Genomic DNA, 15,060 nt, shown 5'->3' with positions numbered 1-15,060 from the left:
AGACATAGCCTATAAACCATATCATGGCCATAGATATAATCTCGCCAATGAAAAGATGGAAAAGATGTAGTTCGAGACTCTGATCATCCATCTCTAACCATTATGTAACAGAATAGAATTTGAATAAATGAGAGCGATTTTGTCATTTAAATTAAAGAAAACTAAGGGTGGAATTTCTTGAGGAGAAATTTGGAGCACAAACAGCTCTTCCTTAATTCATTACCTAACAAATGTCTAGGGCACAAAAGAAACCTTCAATATTTTATTCTTCCCCATCAAAAAGCCTTCATTGCACTTCCTAATTAATGGATTTTTTTTTTTTTTTTTTTTTTTCTGTTTTGATATACAAGAGTTCCAAATCTTAAATTAAAAGGAAAAAGAAAAAATATATAAATTGAGGAAAGTTTTTGAATAGGGAATTCTATATTTCCTTCATCATTTATAGATTGTACGAGGCCTATATATATAAGAAAGGTCAGCTACCCTCTAGGCAGTAAATAAGGAAAGAAATAAATGTAAAAAGTCAAAAATTTGCAGTTGTACAAACAGCTGGAATCGGAGACAAAAATGGGAAGGAATCATTCCAATTTATTCAGGGAATAATTCTGAATAAATTCAATTCGAATCCTCGGGTCAACTGCGCCTAGAATCCCAAATTTTCTGGTGATCAGCTTTTCCACACTCCCCCTCAAGCTGGCGTGTAGATATCAGTCATGCCCAGCTTGCCAATTAACTCCTGAAACTGTCCTTTAGCCAAACCTTTAGTCAAGGTATCAGCTAGCTGTTCTTTAGATTGGATGTAGGGAGTACAGACTAGGCCTCCTTCAATTTTCTCCTTGATAAAGTGTCTGTTGATTTCAACATGTTTTGTTCTGTCGTGTTGTACTGGATTGTGAGCTATACTAATGGCTGCTTTGTTGTCACAGTAGAGTTTCATAGGATTACTGCTTTCCAACTTCAGTTCTTTTAAAATAAAATTCAGCCAAAGTAACGCACAAATTCCCAAAGCCATTGCACGAAACTCATCTTCAGCACTCGATCTAGCCACAACCATTTGCTTCTTACTCCTCTATGTCACCAAATTACCTCCTCTATATCAAGTTTGTGGTTGAAGTCTATAGGAGTATCTTCTGGTTTGCATCCCAATAGACCGGTTTCCTTAAGCAAATCGATGATATACTTCCTTTGTGAAAGAAATTTTCATTTTTTTGACCTTGCAACTTCTATTCCCAAGAAATACCTCAGATTTCCCAACTCCTTAGTCTCAAATTCTTTTGCAAGAGACTTCTTCAGGTCATTCACCTCGGTGTCATTATTACCAGTCACAATGATGTCATCAACATACACAATTAGTACAGTTACCTTCCCTCCTCCTTTGTGTTTGTAAAACATCGTGTGATCTCCTTGGCTTTGCGTATATCCCTTACTCCGGACAGCCTTGGTGAATTTTTCAAACCAAGCATGTGGGGGATTGCTTCAGCCCATAAAGAGATTTCTTTAATCTGCATACTTTCTTTTCTCCAAAATTACCTTTGAATCCTTGCGGCAGCTCCATATACACTTCTTCCTCAAGGTCTCCATGGAGAAATGCGTTTTTTACTTCAAGTTGGTCCATCGGCCAGTCTCAGTTTGCAGCTATGGACAGTAAAACCCAAACTCTAGTCATCTTTGCCACAGGTGCAAAGGTTCCTTTGTAGTCTATCCCATAGGTTTGTGTGAAGCCTTTTGCGACCAGTCTTGCCTTGTATCGATCAACCGAGCCATCTGCCTTGAATTTGACAGTAAAAACCCATTTACACCCCACGGCCTTCTTTCCACAGGGCAAATCAGCTAGTTCCCAAGTGTTGTTCTTGTTGAGTGCCCTCATTTCTTCCATCACAGCTTCTCTCCACTTTGAATCCATCATTGCTTCCTGAATGGACTTGGGAATCTTTTCTTGACAAACATTATCAGAAAATGCTTTGAAGGAAGGGTTAAGATTCTTGTATGAAATCATTAGAACTCTCATTAGGGGACTCACCTGATCTCTCCAAGATCTCATTAGAATCTGAAGTGACCGTAGCTCAGGGATTGGGCAGTGCCAAGGAAATGTCCCAGCCTCCTTATCCTTGTTCTTTCTTGTATAAACCTTCAGTTCTTTAGTCTGCCCATCATTGGTTGCTGGTTGTTGATCAACCAACAGCTGTTGTGACTGTGGTGGCTGCTCCCCCTCGTTTGACCTACCCGGGCTCGGTTGTGGGCTAGGAAGGCTAGGTTGTGGGCTAGGAAGGAAGCTCGATTAGGGATGTTTAGGCCCAGTGTGGACTGAACAAGGATAGGAAACACGGTAACATCCCAAAACTGATTTCCCATTTGATTATTCTCCCCCTGAAGTGAAGTTTTGGTGAAGAACGATTGATGCTCAAAAAAGGTTACATCCATGGAGACATAAAAAAAAATTGGTAGTGGGGTCAAAACACTTGTACCCTTTCTTAGGTGGAGAGTAACCAAGGAAAACACATTTTATGGCTCTAGGATCCAGTTTGCTTTTGTTGGGACTGTGATTATGAACAAAAGCAGAACATCAAAAAATTTTAGGGCTTAAGGAAGAGAATAAATGTTTTGTCAAAGGAAAGGATTTCTTGAGTTGGTTCAAGGGTGTCTCATACTTAAGAATACGACTAGGCATTCGATTGATTAAGTATGAGGCTTTTAAAATGGCTTCACCACCAAGGTATTTAGGAACACACTCATTTGGATTAGAAAAGCCCTGGCCACTTCAAGTAACTGCCTATTCTTCCTTTCAGCTACCCTATTTTGTTGGGGCGTGTCAACACGAGGTTTGGTGAACAACACCATAAGCAGCAAGATAATTTCCCAAGATGTTTGAGAAGTATTCCTTACCATTATCAGTCCTAAGGATCTGAATTTTTTTCTGAAATTGGTTCTCAATCATTTTATGGAAGGTTTGAAACACTTGGGCTGCTTCGGACTTTTCTTTAAGAAGATAAGTCCAACTCATCCTAGTATGGTCATCAATGAATGTTATGAACCATTTTGAACCAGAAATATTCGTGACATGCGAAGGTCCCCAAACATCACTATGAATAAGAGCAAAAGGGCTAGACTCAATGTAATTCAAAGTTGGAAAAGGCACTATATGATGCTTAGATAATTCACAGGTTTCACACTTGAAATCTGAAACATTTTTCTCTGAAAATAATGAAGGAAACAACATTTTTAGATAGGAGAAACTCGGTTGTCCCAACCTAAGGTGCCACAAAAGAACATCATTCTTGCTAGCCAGATTCAAAGTCCCACATTGCATAGCTTTCATGCCTTTGCCTTCTTCGTCTCTGCCTTCTTCAAGGACAAACAAGCCATCCATTTCTCTAGCACTGCCAATCCTCTTCCCAATATACAGTTCCTGAAATTCACAATGAGTAGAAGAGAATTTAACTATACAATTCAAATCTCGAGCAAGTTTACAAACTGATATAAGGTTGCAGGAGAGATTTGGAACATGTAGGACAGATTCAAGAACAAAATCCTTTGAGATAATTATGGAACCTTTCCCTGCAACTGATGATAAAGTACCATCTGCAATCTTAACTTTCTGTTGTCCTGAGGCTGGGAAATAGGTATTGAAGAGGCTGGATGAACCTGTCACGTGGTCTGAAGCCCCAGAATCTACGATCCAAGGGCTGGTTTTTGAAGTTTCTGTGTGTAAAACAGTGAGAAAGTTACCTGCTTGTGCAATATTAGCTGAAGAGGAAGGTGTAGGATTAGTACTGCATTGACTCATGAATTTATGAAGATAATTTAACTGTTCTTTACTGAAAATAGTAGTCTCCGAGCCTTTCTGCACATTCTGAGTCTTCAGGTTGTCAGCTGCTACCTGATAACCTCGATTGGGCTGGCTGGATTGGTTGTTGTTGCTGCCAGGCCTGGTTCCTCGCCCAATGCCGTGCGGTTTCCCATGAAGCTTCCAACAATGATCTCTTGCATGGCGTGGCTTGTCGCAATAGTCACACCATAGTCTGTCTTTGTCCTCATTTCTCTTACTGGTTCGCTGTGCTCCAAAAAAAGGCATTCTCAGTTTTCACAGCCATGGCTGAGTTCTCATTACCCGAGTTATTTGAGACATTCATCATCACAGCCAGCCTTGATTCTTCCCTTCTAACTTAAGAAAAAACCTCTCTAACAGATGGAATTGGTTTCCTTCCAAGAAATCTTCCTCTAACCTGATCGTATTCAGCATTTAATCCAGCAAGAAAATCAAACACTCTGTCTCTCTCAAGAATCATCTTATATTTCATGCTGTCCTCCACATTCTTCCGATCATGGTCCTGACACAGGTCCATTTCTTGCCAAAGACGACTCATTCCATTGAAATAGACAGTCACACTCTGCGTACCTTGTTTTGATTCATGGATCTTATGCCTAAAATCAAACAACTGTGAGTCGTTATCCTTGTCCGAATAAGTGAGATCGACAGCCTCCCACAGCTCTTGTGCAGTAGAAAAAAACATGAAACTCTGACTTATTTCTGGCTCCATCGAGTTAATGAGCCAGGACAAAACCAAAGAGTTTTCAGCATCCCACGCTTCAAAACCCGGCTCCTCTGGTTTGGGTGCCTTCGTTGATCCATCCAGCAGTCCCATCTTCCCTTTTGATGAAAAACTTCACGGACTGAGACCAACGAAGAAAGTTTTGGCCATTGAGTTTGTGGGTAGTAATCTGAATGGTAGGACTTTCTATAGGCCCTGAGGTTTGCCCACTAGAAGTCTTTTCCGAAGTACTAACAGAGGTTGCTTCAGACATGGTGGTCGGAAGTTAGCCAGCAATAAAGGCCGACTGATTTAGAAGAAACTGAACCCAGAACTCAAAGGAGGCTCTGAAACCATGAGGAAAGTTTTTGAATAGGGAATTCTATTTCTTTCATCGTTTACAGATTGTACAAGTCCTATATATACAAGAAAGGACAGCTACACTCTAGGCTATAAATAAGGAAAGAAATAAATGTACCAAGTCAAAGATTTGCAGCTGTAAAAACAACTGGAATCAGAGACTAAAATGGGAAGGAATCATTCCAATTTATTCAGGGAATAATTCTGAATAAATTGGATCCAAATCCTGGGGTCAACCGGGCCTAGAATCCCAGATTTTCTGGTGATCTGTTTTTCCACATAAATCATAAAAGAAGAAATGTGCATTGCTTGAACTTCTCCTGAACTCGAACACCAATGACTCAATTGTCTAACAACATAAGTACTCAGTCATGCATCATTACTTTATAGCTGTTTCTTAGACAAAGTGAGTAGACAGGACTCATCAACAAACAAGTCAATGTGTACTGCTTGAAGCTTTCTTTAACTCAAACACGAATGACTCAATTGTCAAAACAACATGAGTACTCAGTGAGTAGGCAGGAACTCATCAACAAAAAACTCTCATCTAGAAACTCAACCTAATGAAAGTGTTAGGATATTGAGTCATGTCTTGGCAAGTTCCTGAACAAAAGTAGGGCTGTTAGTTAAACAAAATTTCTTGAGTCAGTATGTCTACAACCAATAAAAATATCGGATGCAAAAGATGAAGAGCAACAGGAGGATCATGCCGAAAATTCATTGAAGCTCAATCGGATATTTAGGTTGAGGTAGGATGAGACCTTAGTAGAAAAAGGAATCTAGGTTGGAATTAGGGTTGGCAAAATGGGTTAGGAACCATCAACCCGCCCATATCCGCCCGCTTTTTAATGGTTATGGCTGAACCATATTTAGTTTGAGGGTCAAGATGGGTTAAATATGATTCATATTTCACCCGTCACATAATAAACACACTATACACATCTATTCTATATTGCACTCAACTCATTTCTCTCTCTAAAATTCTCTCACTCACAATCCTCTCTCTCTATATTTGTCTCTCATCAATCCCTCTCTCTCTAAGTTTCTCTCTCCAAAAATTTCTTCTAAAAAAAATAAATAATTAAAAAATAATTTTAAATAATTAAAATATATATTTTAAAAATAATAAATAATAAAAAAATTTAAAACCTTTCGAAAAAAAATGATTAAAAAAAATAATAATTAAAAAAAAAATTTAAAAATTTTAAAAATTAAAATTTTTTGACAAATTTAACGGCAACGCCAAAGAGGTGCATTTCAGGGGTGTACGGAAGAGGCCGTGGGGGAGATACGCCGCCGAGATTCGAGATCCGGGAAAGAAGAGCCATGTGTGGTTGGGGACGTTCGACACGGCGGAGGAGGCGGCCAGGGCGTACGACACCGCCGCGAGGGAGTTTCGCGGCAACAAAGCCAGGACTAATTTCCCGGTGTCGGAGGAGGTGAGTGTGAGGAACGTTAACAACGGTGGTGGTGAGAAGATAGATGTGATGAGGATCAAGAAGAGTAGTTGTAATTAGAGTCCGGATCAGAGTAATATCGTGGAGTCGTCCGGGTTTTCACTCGCGCTGATGGTTGATTCATCGCCGTTGGATCTCAATCTCTCTCACGGCGCCGGAGGCGTAGCTCGATTTGGATCTCAAACTCGCGACTTCGATCTCAACTTTCCCCCACCGGAAAACACCTGATGCCACTGCTGGTGGAGGCGGGATTTTTTTGTTTTTGACCGTCTTCTATTTAATTTTTTATTTTTCAGTTTTCCCTTTTCTTCTGTTTTTGGAAATGGGGATAAGATTAGGTATCAGGGAAGTGTTGGAGCTTAGGTGAAAAAAAAAATTAAAAATACAAAATAATTAAAAATAATAATTAATGGGTCCACGGGTCATAACGGGTTAACCCTACCAATTTTCAACCCGCCCATTTTTAACCCGTTCTGAACAGGTTGAATATGGGTCTTAACCCATGTTGACCCACTCATTTTCAACTCAACCCAAACCCGGCCCAACCCACCCATTTGCCACCCCTAGTTGGAATAATGAATTAGAGAGTTGGACCTCCCATGTCCTGGGTTTGATCATCAAAAGGCTCAAATTAAAGTTTTTCAAAATTCTGGATACGGATCAATCAAAAACTTGTAAAGTAGTTGCAGGCAAACTCTAAACAAAAGCTTCTACAAGCATTTGATCTCCTCGATGACAACATAGATAAAGATCCGTACATTAATACCAACAAGTATTCAACTAAACCAGATAATATGAGTATCAAATGGTGCATCTGATAAATGCACAAACATAGCTTTGCTGTCATAGCTTTGTCACCAAGCACTTGCTAAGTTATCCCCTGGCTGCCACCAGTCATAACTATCAGCAGATAACATGATACATGTGCCATTATATTTAACACATGTTTCTGGTTCCCTAGCATGCAATTTACAGAACTTCTAAATATATAACCATAGTAAATCCTATTAAACAAAGGCAAAAATGAAATTTTCATGTAAATCACCTGAGATAAAATTTTAGCACACTCTGCCATGGTAGACAATTCTCTTCTCTGTGATGCTGCATCAAATCGAGACAACAATCTATTCTCCAGTTCTACACAAGCAACAAAAGGCGAAACAGCTCAATTACACACCGCCTTGAAATACCAAAATTACCATTAAAATATATGAGGGACATAAGAGGCACTTAACCTCCTAAAAATCCTGAATGTTCGCACTCTGATTATTATGTAAGGTACATATAAATAGTCAACATGGAATCCTCACGTTCCAATGAGAAAAGAAGTTATTCCAGCAATTCTTAAATGGATTGGTCTTATTAAATCCGACCAGTATAATTTGATGAAGCGTTCATCGATAAAGCTGATATTTTATATATTAATTAAATATATAAATTATCGAACATTTATTGAAATTCTTGTGGCTTTTATTGGAATAAAGACATGTGAAAGGACCTATTAGCAAAGAAGTGATAGAATGGGACTCAGTTGTAAATAGATTATTCCCTAGTGTTTCTTTGTAAATATGTTAGTGGACATATTTGCAACAATAGGCTTTTATTCCCTACATATTAGGACATATATATGCAATAATTCAATTAGGACTACTATTCCTAATTTGTTTCTAAGTTGGAGAACTAGGGAGGGTCATAGCTAGAGAGATAGTTCCTATAAGATCCCACGCATAGGCTCTCCCAAACAACTTTTGAAATTCACGTTATTGACTGATAAAGAGGAAGGCCACCATCTCCCTAATTTGTGAAGCAGTATAGTGAGGAAAGTCGAAGGAGAGCAATGTGATCAAGTAGGAGGCGAAATGCTTGAGCTGCTAAGTGAGATCTGAAAATAAATCCACAGTGTTCTCATCAATTAAACGATCTACAAATCGTTTAAGGTATGTTCTTATTGATTCGATTAAAATTATGTGATCAAGATCCATCTATTAATTAAAATATTGTTTCCACTACCTTCAGTAATGCCAACAAAATCAAATTGAATCTTCCTTATCTCATGTTTGAAATCTTATGTAAACACAACAGGTAGATTTTGTTTCAAGTCCACATCCACATGCGCCAGTTTTTTTCTCCTTGGTTCAATTAGAGTCTAAATAATAACAAGAGACAATAACAAAACATTGCAATATTACTGAAGTTTAGAAGCCGCAATAACAAACCATTGCAATATTCCTGAAGGTTAGCAACCGCAACTTCCAATCCTCTTCTTGCAGATGCATTTCCCACAACTGATGGTCCAGATATTCCATGTCTTCCAACATCTTCTTCAGCGAATGACCCTAAAATAACAGTAGCAGCATATAAAATTTTACTTTTTTCTGCGAAAGCTCTCAAGAGAACATTAGAGTGTTGCAGTAAAAATTATGGAGATGCAAATTGTTGTAAAGTATAAAACATATGTGAAGAGAAATTAAACGAGATAAACACAGATATTACGTGGTTCAGCCACTAGGGCTTACATCCACGACACACAAAGCCCAGAGGGCTACATATCTTCTATTATAATCTCTCAACTCATACACAATACAATGGTGAAGAGTCCTCTATATAGGAGAATCTCCCAACTCATACACAATACAACGGTGAAGGCTCCTCTATATAGGAGAAGAAATTATGAGAATGGAAAGAGAGAGAAAATAGGAAACAATGAGGATTTTTCTCCACTAATTCCTCTAATAATAGCAAATCTTCAATGATAGCAAACTACATCAATTACTCGAGGATTTTCCTCCACTGATTCCTCCATTAAATCTTCAATACTGCCCCTCAAGTTTGAGCATGAATGCCCACTTGCCATTAAGATGACGAGCAGCAGCAAGTGCGAATGATGAAGAGAGATGAGAGATGGCGAAGTACAATGCTACTAAACACACTGGCAGCCCAAACAAGTCAAACAAAAATTGCCGGAGACACGGCAAAGGCAAAGACAATGCTACAGAACACACCCGCAGCCCAAACAAGTCGATACAAACTGCTAGAGACACAGCATAGGCGAAGATCAGTGCTACCGAACACAAGAAGCCCAAGCAAGTCACAAATAGTACCGAGAAACCCTTAGCAACATTTCGGATGCTAAGGGATACCCCAAAATAGGGGTCCGAACCTAGGAAGAGAAATTAGGCTCTGATACCATGTTGTAAAGTATAAAACATATGTGAAGAGAAATTCAACAAGAAAAACACAAATATTACGTGGTTCAGCCACTGGGGCTTACATCCACGACACACAAAGCCCAAAGGGCTACATATCTTCTATTATTATCTCTCAACTCATACACAATACAATGGTGAAGGCTCCTCTATATAGGAGAAGAAATTATGAGAATGGAAAAAGAGGGAAAATAGGAAACAAAGAGGATTTTTCTCCACTGATTCCTATAATAATAGCAAATCTTCAATAATAGGAAACTACATCAATTACTCAAGGATTGCTCCACTGATTCCTCCATTAAATCTTCAAAAAAGAGTAGTTGCAGGAAGCAAACAATATCTCTACAAACATCATATGTTAAGAATGTGAAACTCATTCAACGTTTCACAACATATTGCTGCACCCAAATTTAAATTTGAAACAAGTATCATTCCTTCTATATTAATACCAGTCATATTGATGGATCTATTAAAAGTAGAAACAACTATTGTCTTCCCAGAGAAAGAAGAAGAAGAAAGAGAAAGATCTTGCCCCTTTTTGTTTACAAAATAAATGGTTTCAGTTTTTAGTTCATTCTTATCAAGAAATAACAAATGAAATTAATATTGATAGAAATATGATAAAACAAGAGGAAGAAGGAGAAATCCATCCAAACGAGGGAACAAGATGAACCAAACAAAAGAAGGATAATAACATAGGAGCCTGAACTCAATGAAAGATCATTCAAGGAGGGTAGAATACCCTCTCAAATATTTTGAGAAGCAGCATCTTCTAAGCCCATAAGTCAGCCTCTTTGTTGGCTGATCTATAAAACCACTGAAGCTTCACATGGAACAATTAAGCAAAAATCATGAATTCCTTGAAATGGTAATGTTTTAGTCTCAATTACTGTAAAAGACAGGCATATGATAATAAAGAAGCGTGAATGTAGTATATTCGAAGAAGATAGAGAATGAATTCGAAATAAGCAAGAATGTAATGTATTAAAAGAGGATTACTAAGAGGAAGACAGAGAAAAAAAAGGACAACCGTCTACCAGGAACATATAAATGCTTTTCTGCAAGAGTTAATTCTGCTTCTGTTAGAAGAACAATATAAAAAGTAAGTTTCCAAGTATACCCGTATACTGAAGGAGCTGGCATCCAATAAAGTTGGTTACTACAACAGTTAGTGTAGGTACATGCAGAAACAGAGCCACCTCAGCCCCTGGCTGGCTCCATCAATTTATTTTTACCTTTTTACTTTTGTTGTATGGAATGGTGGGTATTTACAAAATCCTCCCCCCCATCCCCCCCCCCCCCAAAAAAAAAAAATTCCGTTTTCTAAAAATTTCTCCAACTCTTTCTTGTTTTTCTCTTTTACTATTCTTCTTCTTCAAATTTATTTGATTCCCTTCAAAAAAAAAAAAAAAAAATCTTTGCATCCCCCTTCAATCACACCCTAATTTTTTTACCCTTCAAAGATCTCTCTTTTTTCTTCTTAAAATTTATTCTTCTTGCACTCATGAATGATATGTGTGCAGTACCATTTTTTTTTTTCTCTTCCTATACATTTTTTTGCTCTTCTTCTTCTTTAGATTTATTATTGAAATCTTAAAAACTTAATGACCTTATTTTATGCTTCTAAAAAATTTATACTGTAATTGTTTGCAAATAATGACATATTGTTTGAACCTTGATTATTGCACCGTTATTGCATTTCTATTTTAGTAGGAAAGTGCCCCCCCCCCCCCCCCCAATAAATTCCTAATTCCGTCACTGGGTACATGTGAATTTGTTTTCACTTCTTCAATTATGTTATATTTGTTTTATCAATCAAAAAAGCATCAATTATCCTTTTTTAGCTCGAGTTGGATCTTTAAGCTGATTGGAGAAAGAGGATTAACAACCCAAGCAAATGGTAAAGGCTTTGTTGAGTTGAGTTAAGTTTTAAAAAAAAAAAATTTATCAGCTGAAACTTATAACCTTATTTTCTCCTTTGAGTTCTTATTCGTTACATCCTATATCTCTCTCCCTCTACCTGCTTGAGTTCACAATTTCATAAAACATATTCCATTCAAACAGAAGGTAAACAAATAGGAACAAAGAGTAAAATAACAGAAACAAATGACTGCGAAATGAGAAACCAAACTTCGTGAATTAAAGTTGTCGGCATGCAAAAGCAATAGATAAGTCGAGAAATATAATCTCCATACAAGAATGTTTTAATTCATCAACTAACATCAAAAAATTATGAGCAAATTGGAGTTTGGAAAGATGGGACAACGAGGACTCATTTGATAAGATTTGGTCAGAACAACAATGGCCGTTGGAAATGTGTAGAAGGAAGGAAGATATGAACATGGACTCGGTGGAACAGGAAAACTGGATTCACACATCTTAGCACAAGTAATAGGTACCAAGAATTGAAGAAAGATCACAACTTAGCAAGGTGACAAGGAAGTCATTCAATAGCCACGGTTTTGGGAATATTCCTTCTCGCCCAGTGATTCAAGTAGTAAGAGAGGGGGAAAAGAAACATCCTGGTATAACGAGTAACAATTAATATAAACATTATCATGAGATTTGGTCACAACAACAATGGCCGTTGGAAATGTGTAGAAGGAAGGAAGATATGAACATGGACTCGGTGGAACAGGAAAACTGGATTCACACATCTTAGCACAAGTAATAGGTACCAAGAATTGAAGAAAGATCACAACTTAGCAAGGTGACAAGGAAGTCATTCAATAGCCACGGTTTTGGGAATATTCCTTCTCGCCCAGTGATTCAAGTAGTAAGAGAGGGGGAAAAGAAACATCCTGGTATAACGAGTAACAATTAATATAAACATTATCATGACAAGTTTGTACGAAATGAAAATGCACTACTGTCAAAGTCCACTTCTTGTAATGTAATTTAAGGTCTTATTCTGTGTCAAAAAAAAAATCACAACATTCAGGAAAAATAAATAAATACAATGCACTACTGTAAAGCTTTCCTAGAAAATAATGCCATCTTACGCAATTTCTGTGCAATTGAAGCAGCCTCAGCAACACGACTATCATCAGAAAATAATGGTGAAAGTTCCATTAGGTCACCCGGGCTGCTATTAAACTCCATCAAGTACTGAAAAATTCAACCAAATAGAATCAGAAAATATAAGAAAACTATTTCAATTTACATGTTACAGTCAATGATAATATTAAAACCTTTATGAGGTCTATCGTTTGGCGGGCAGCATCACGTTGAGAATCTGCACTCTGATGAGAAAGACTAACATAAATTAAAGCATAGGATCACATGTAGCCCAAAAAAATGAGGCAACCCAGCAATTCGATAAACATTAAGTACATATGGGGTCTGAAGCATTAAATAATCAGATCATTACACAAACTTTACCTGCAGATGATCTCCAATTTTGGCAGCAGTCTGCCCAACGCTTGAAATACGTGAATCCAAACGTCCAAAGCTATCAAACAAGCCATCTACACCTTTTTCTATCTGAACATTGACATAAGCATGAAATGTAACTGAAAGTGTATCTTAATAACAAGCAAATATTCCAAAACAGTCCATAGCTGAATGTAGTTCCAATGATTTGTAAAAATACAAACATGATTACACTAGAAAGTGATATCAAGGGCGAATAGAAAGAAATAAGCAATGAATGTCAATAAAATAAAAGATAAGACGCAACAATCCTCATCTCCAAAGATTTTCCCAAGTACTCCTGATTGAATTATGATTCTAAAAAAGCACAACAATTAGTGTTGAAAACTTTTTCCTGAAAAGGTGAGCCACATACATTTAAAATATAAAGAAACTTGTGCCCCCTCCAGGCTGTTATTCAAAAAAAACAAAAAAATTACACATTGCTTTTTAACTTTTCCTATTCATTGGAGGAAGTAACCAATAAATGCTGTCTACTAACTCACCTCACCAAGTGTCTTCCGGTGCATAGAATCTTGAACAAAAACCTCCTTCTTGAGATTATTTTGTCTTCCATCAATCTTTAACAAAACATAATAAATCAAATTTTGGTTAACGAGTTCACGCAATTGATCACATCAAGTCCCTCCCAAGTCCTAACTAATACCTGTTTTCGAAGATCAACTAACTTTGTGCAAGAATCATTAAACAAAGACAGTAGAGCATCTACTTCTGGGAATAAAGGGCCTGAATCAGGCGGAATTCGCATATTCCCATTCGGTAAATCATCATTCCCACCAATGTTACTATGTCCATCTAACGACTCTGATTCTTCTTCTTGAAAAGATGGAAGGAGCTCATTCACTAAGTTCCCAAATAATGCATCAAATGAAAATTCCCCCTACATTAAATTAAAAAAAAAAAAAAAAAAGTAAATATAAATAAATAGATCTTTATCAATCTTTTCAAATGGTAATTTTTTGGTAAATAGCAAGCAAAGCATAATACCAACATTAGCTACCTACCTACTACTTACGAACATAGGATTAAAAACATACATTCACTCACACACACAAATAAAAACATGAAATTGATCCCAACAAAAAAATAAATTAATTAATTAAAATATAAAACCCTTACCTTGAAGTCGTCTATGTCTAGCTCAAGGGTAGTAGAATTAATAGATGAAAGTCCATCAGTACTAGAACTCCTGGTTCTATCTCTACGATTCGATTTCATCATCTGATTCACGAGAAAATTAAAAATCAAAATTTAAACAAAGTAAGTACAACAAATTTATAACAAACTTGATACATATTCATCTTATTTGGCTCAAATTTGAATCAAACTATCACAGGACAGCTATTCCATTTAGTTTCCAAAAAAAATTCATATATATATATAAATATATATGAGTATGTATTTATTTATCTATTTCATCTGTACGTACAATTATATCTGCCGGAGTCGGAAAACGATGATACCAGAGCGAGAGAGAGCAATTCTTGTTGCATCCGAATCGAGAAACAAAACTGAAACTTGGGTCCCATTTATAGTAAATCTTTTCAAGAAATGAAAAATATGATTTTACCCCTATATTTTTAGATAATCATAAAATTTCCTTATAAAATTACTTTTTTTCTTTGTTTTTTTGACAACTTTTTAGTACTTGTTTCAAAATAATATTTTCTCGTGCACCGAATTTCAAGGTTTATGCCAATTCAACGTTTCTAGTCTTTTGTTGTATTATTTTTTCAAATTTGAACAAAATCTACTCTAAATTTCTTTTCTTTTAACCTTCTAGTTTGGTATAATTCATTCATGGGATTATAAAAGTACCAATTGGCACGGACCTATTTGAGAGTGGGGCAATTGCCCCTACTAATTTTTTTTTTTTTTTCTTTTATAGTATTATATCGTTTTTTTTTTTTTCCCCTGACTACCAATAATATTGTTCATAGAGAGAGAGAGATTTTGTAGTAAGAAATGAAGGCTGGCTTTTTTTGCAATTTTATGGAACCAATGTTTAAGAAAAGGAAAATGATTTTAATTGGTCACCAAATATAAAGAAATGGGACTCTGCACTTTCTTATCTCT

General features: G+C 36.8%; 1 protein-coding gene across 2 annotated transcripts in view; it reads right to left on the bottom strand.

Moving 5' to 3' along the window:
* Positions 1 to 14,548, bottom strand: part of LOC132297411 (exocyst complex component SEC10b-like) — a 39,076-nt gene extending 24,528 nt beyond the window's left edge. The window contains exons 1-9 of one of the 2 annotated variants that reach the window (XR_009479228.1): positions 14,414 to 14,497; positions 14,104 to 14,205; positions 13,631 to 13,864; positions 13,470 to 13,544; positions 12,934 to 13,035; positions 12,744 to 12,794; positions 12,555 to 12,660; positions 8,563 to 8,682; positions 7,392 to 7,483 (exon numbers count right to left, since the gene is read on the bottom strand). Coding sequence is in view for 1 of the 2 variants with exons in the window: in XM_059794915.1 (XP_059650898.1) it covers positions 7,392 to 7,483; positions 8,563 to 8,682; positions 12,555 to 12,660; positions 12,744 to 12,794; positions 12,934 to 13,035; positions 13,470 to 13,544; positions 13,631 to 13,864; positions 14,104 to 14,205 (882 nt within the window). In the remaining variant the exon portion in view is untranslated. Of the gene's footprint in view, positions 1 to 7,391; positions 7,484 to 8,562; positions 8,683 to 12,554; positions 12,661 to 12,743; positions 12,795 to 12,933; positions 13,036 to 13,469; positions 13,545 to 13,630; positions 13,865 to 14,103; positions 14,206 to 14,413 lie in introns of both variants that reach the window. The other variant, XM_059794915.1, reaches the window with a different exon arrangement.
* Positions 14,549 to 15,060: the final 512 nt, after the last annotated feature.

The sequence above is a fragment of the Cornus florida genome, unplaced genomic scaffold, assembly GCF_030987335.1.
Source record: "Cornus florida cultivar Cherokee Brave unplaced genomic scaffold, ASM3098733v1 CherokeeBrave_3.0.0_Hap2_Chr01, whole genome shotgun sequence".
Lineage (NCBI taxonomy): Eukaryota > Viridiplantae > Streptophyta > Magnoliopsida > Cornales > Cornaceae > Cornus > Cornus florida.
This window is presented reverse-complemented; position numbering and strand designations above follow the sequence as displayed.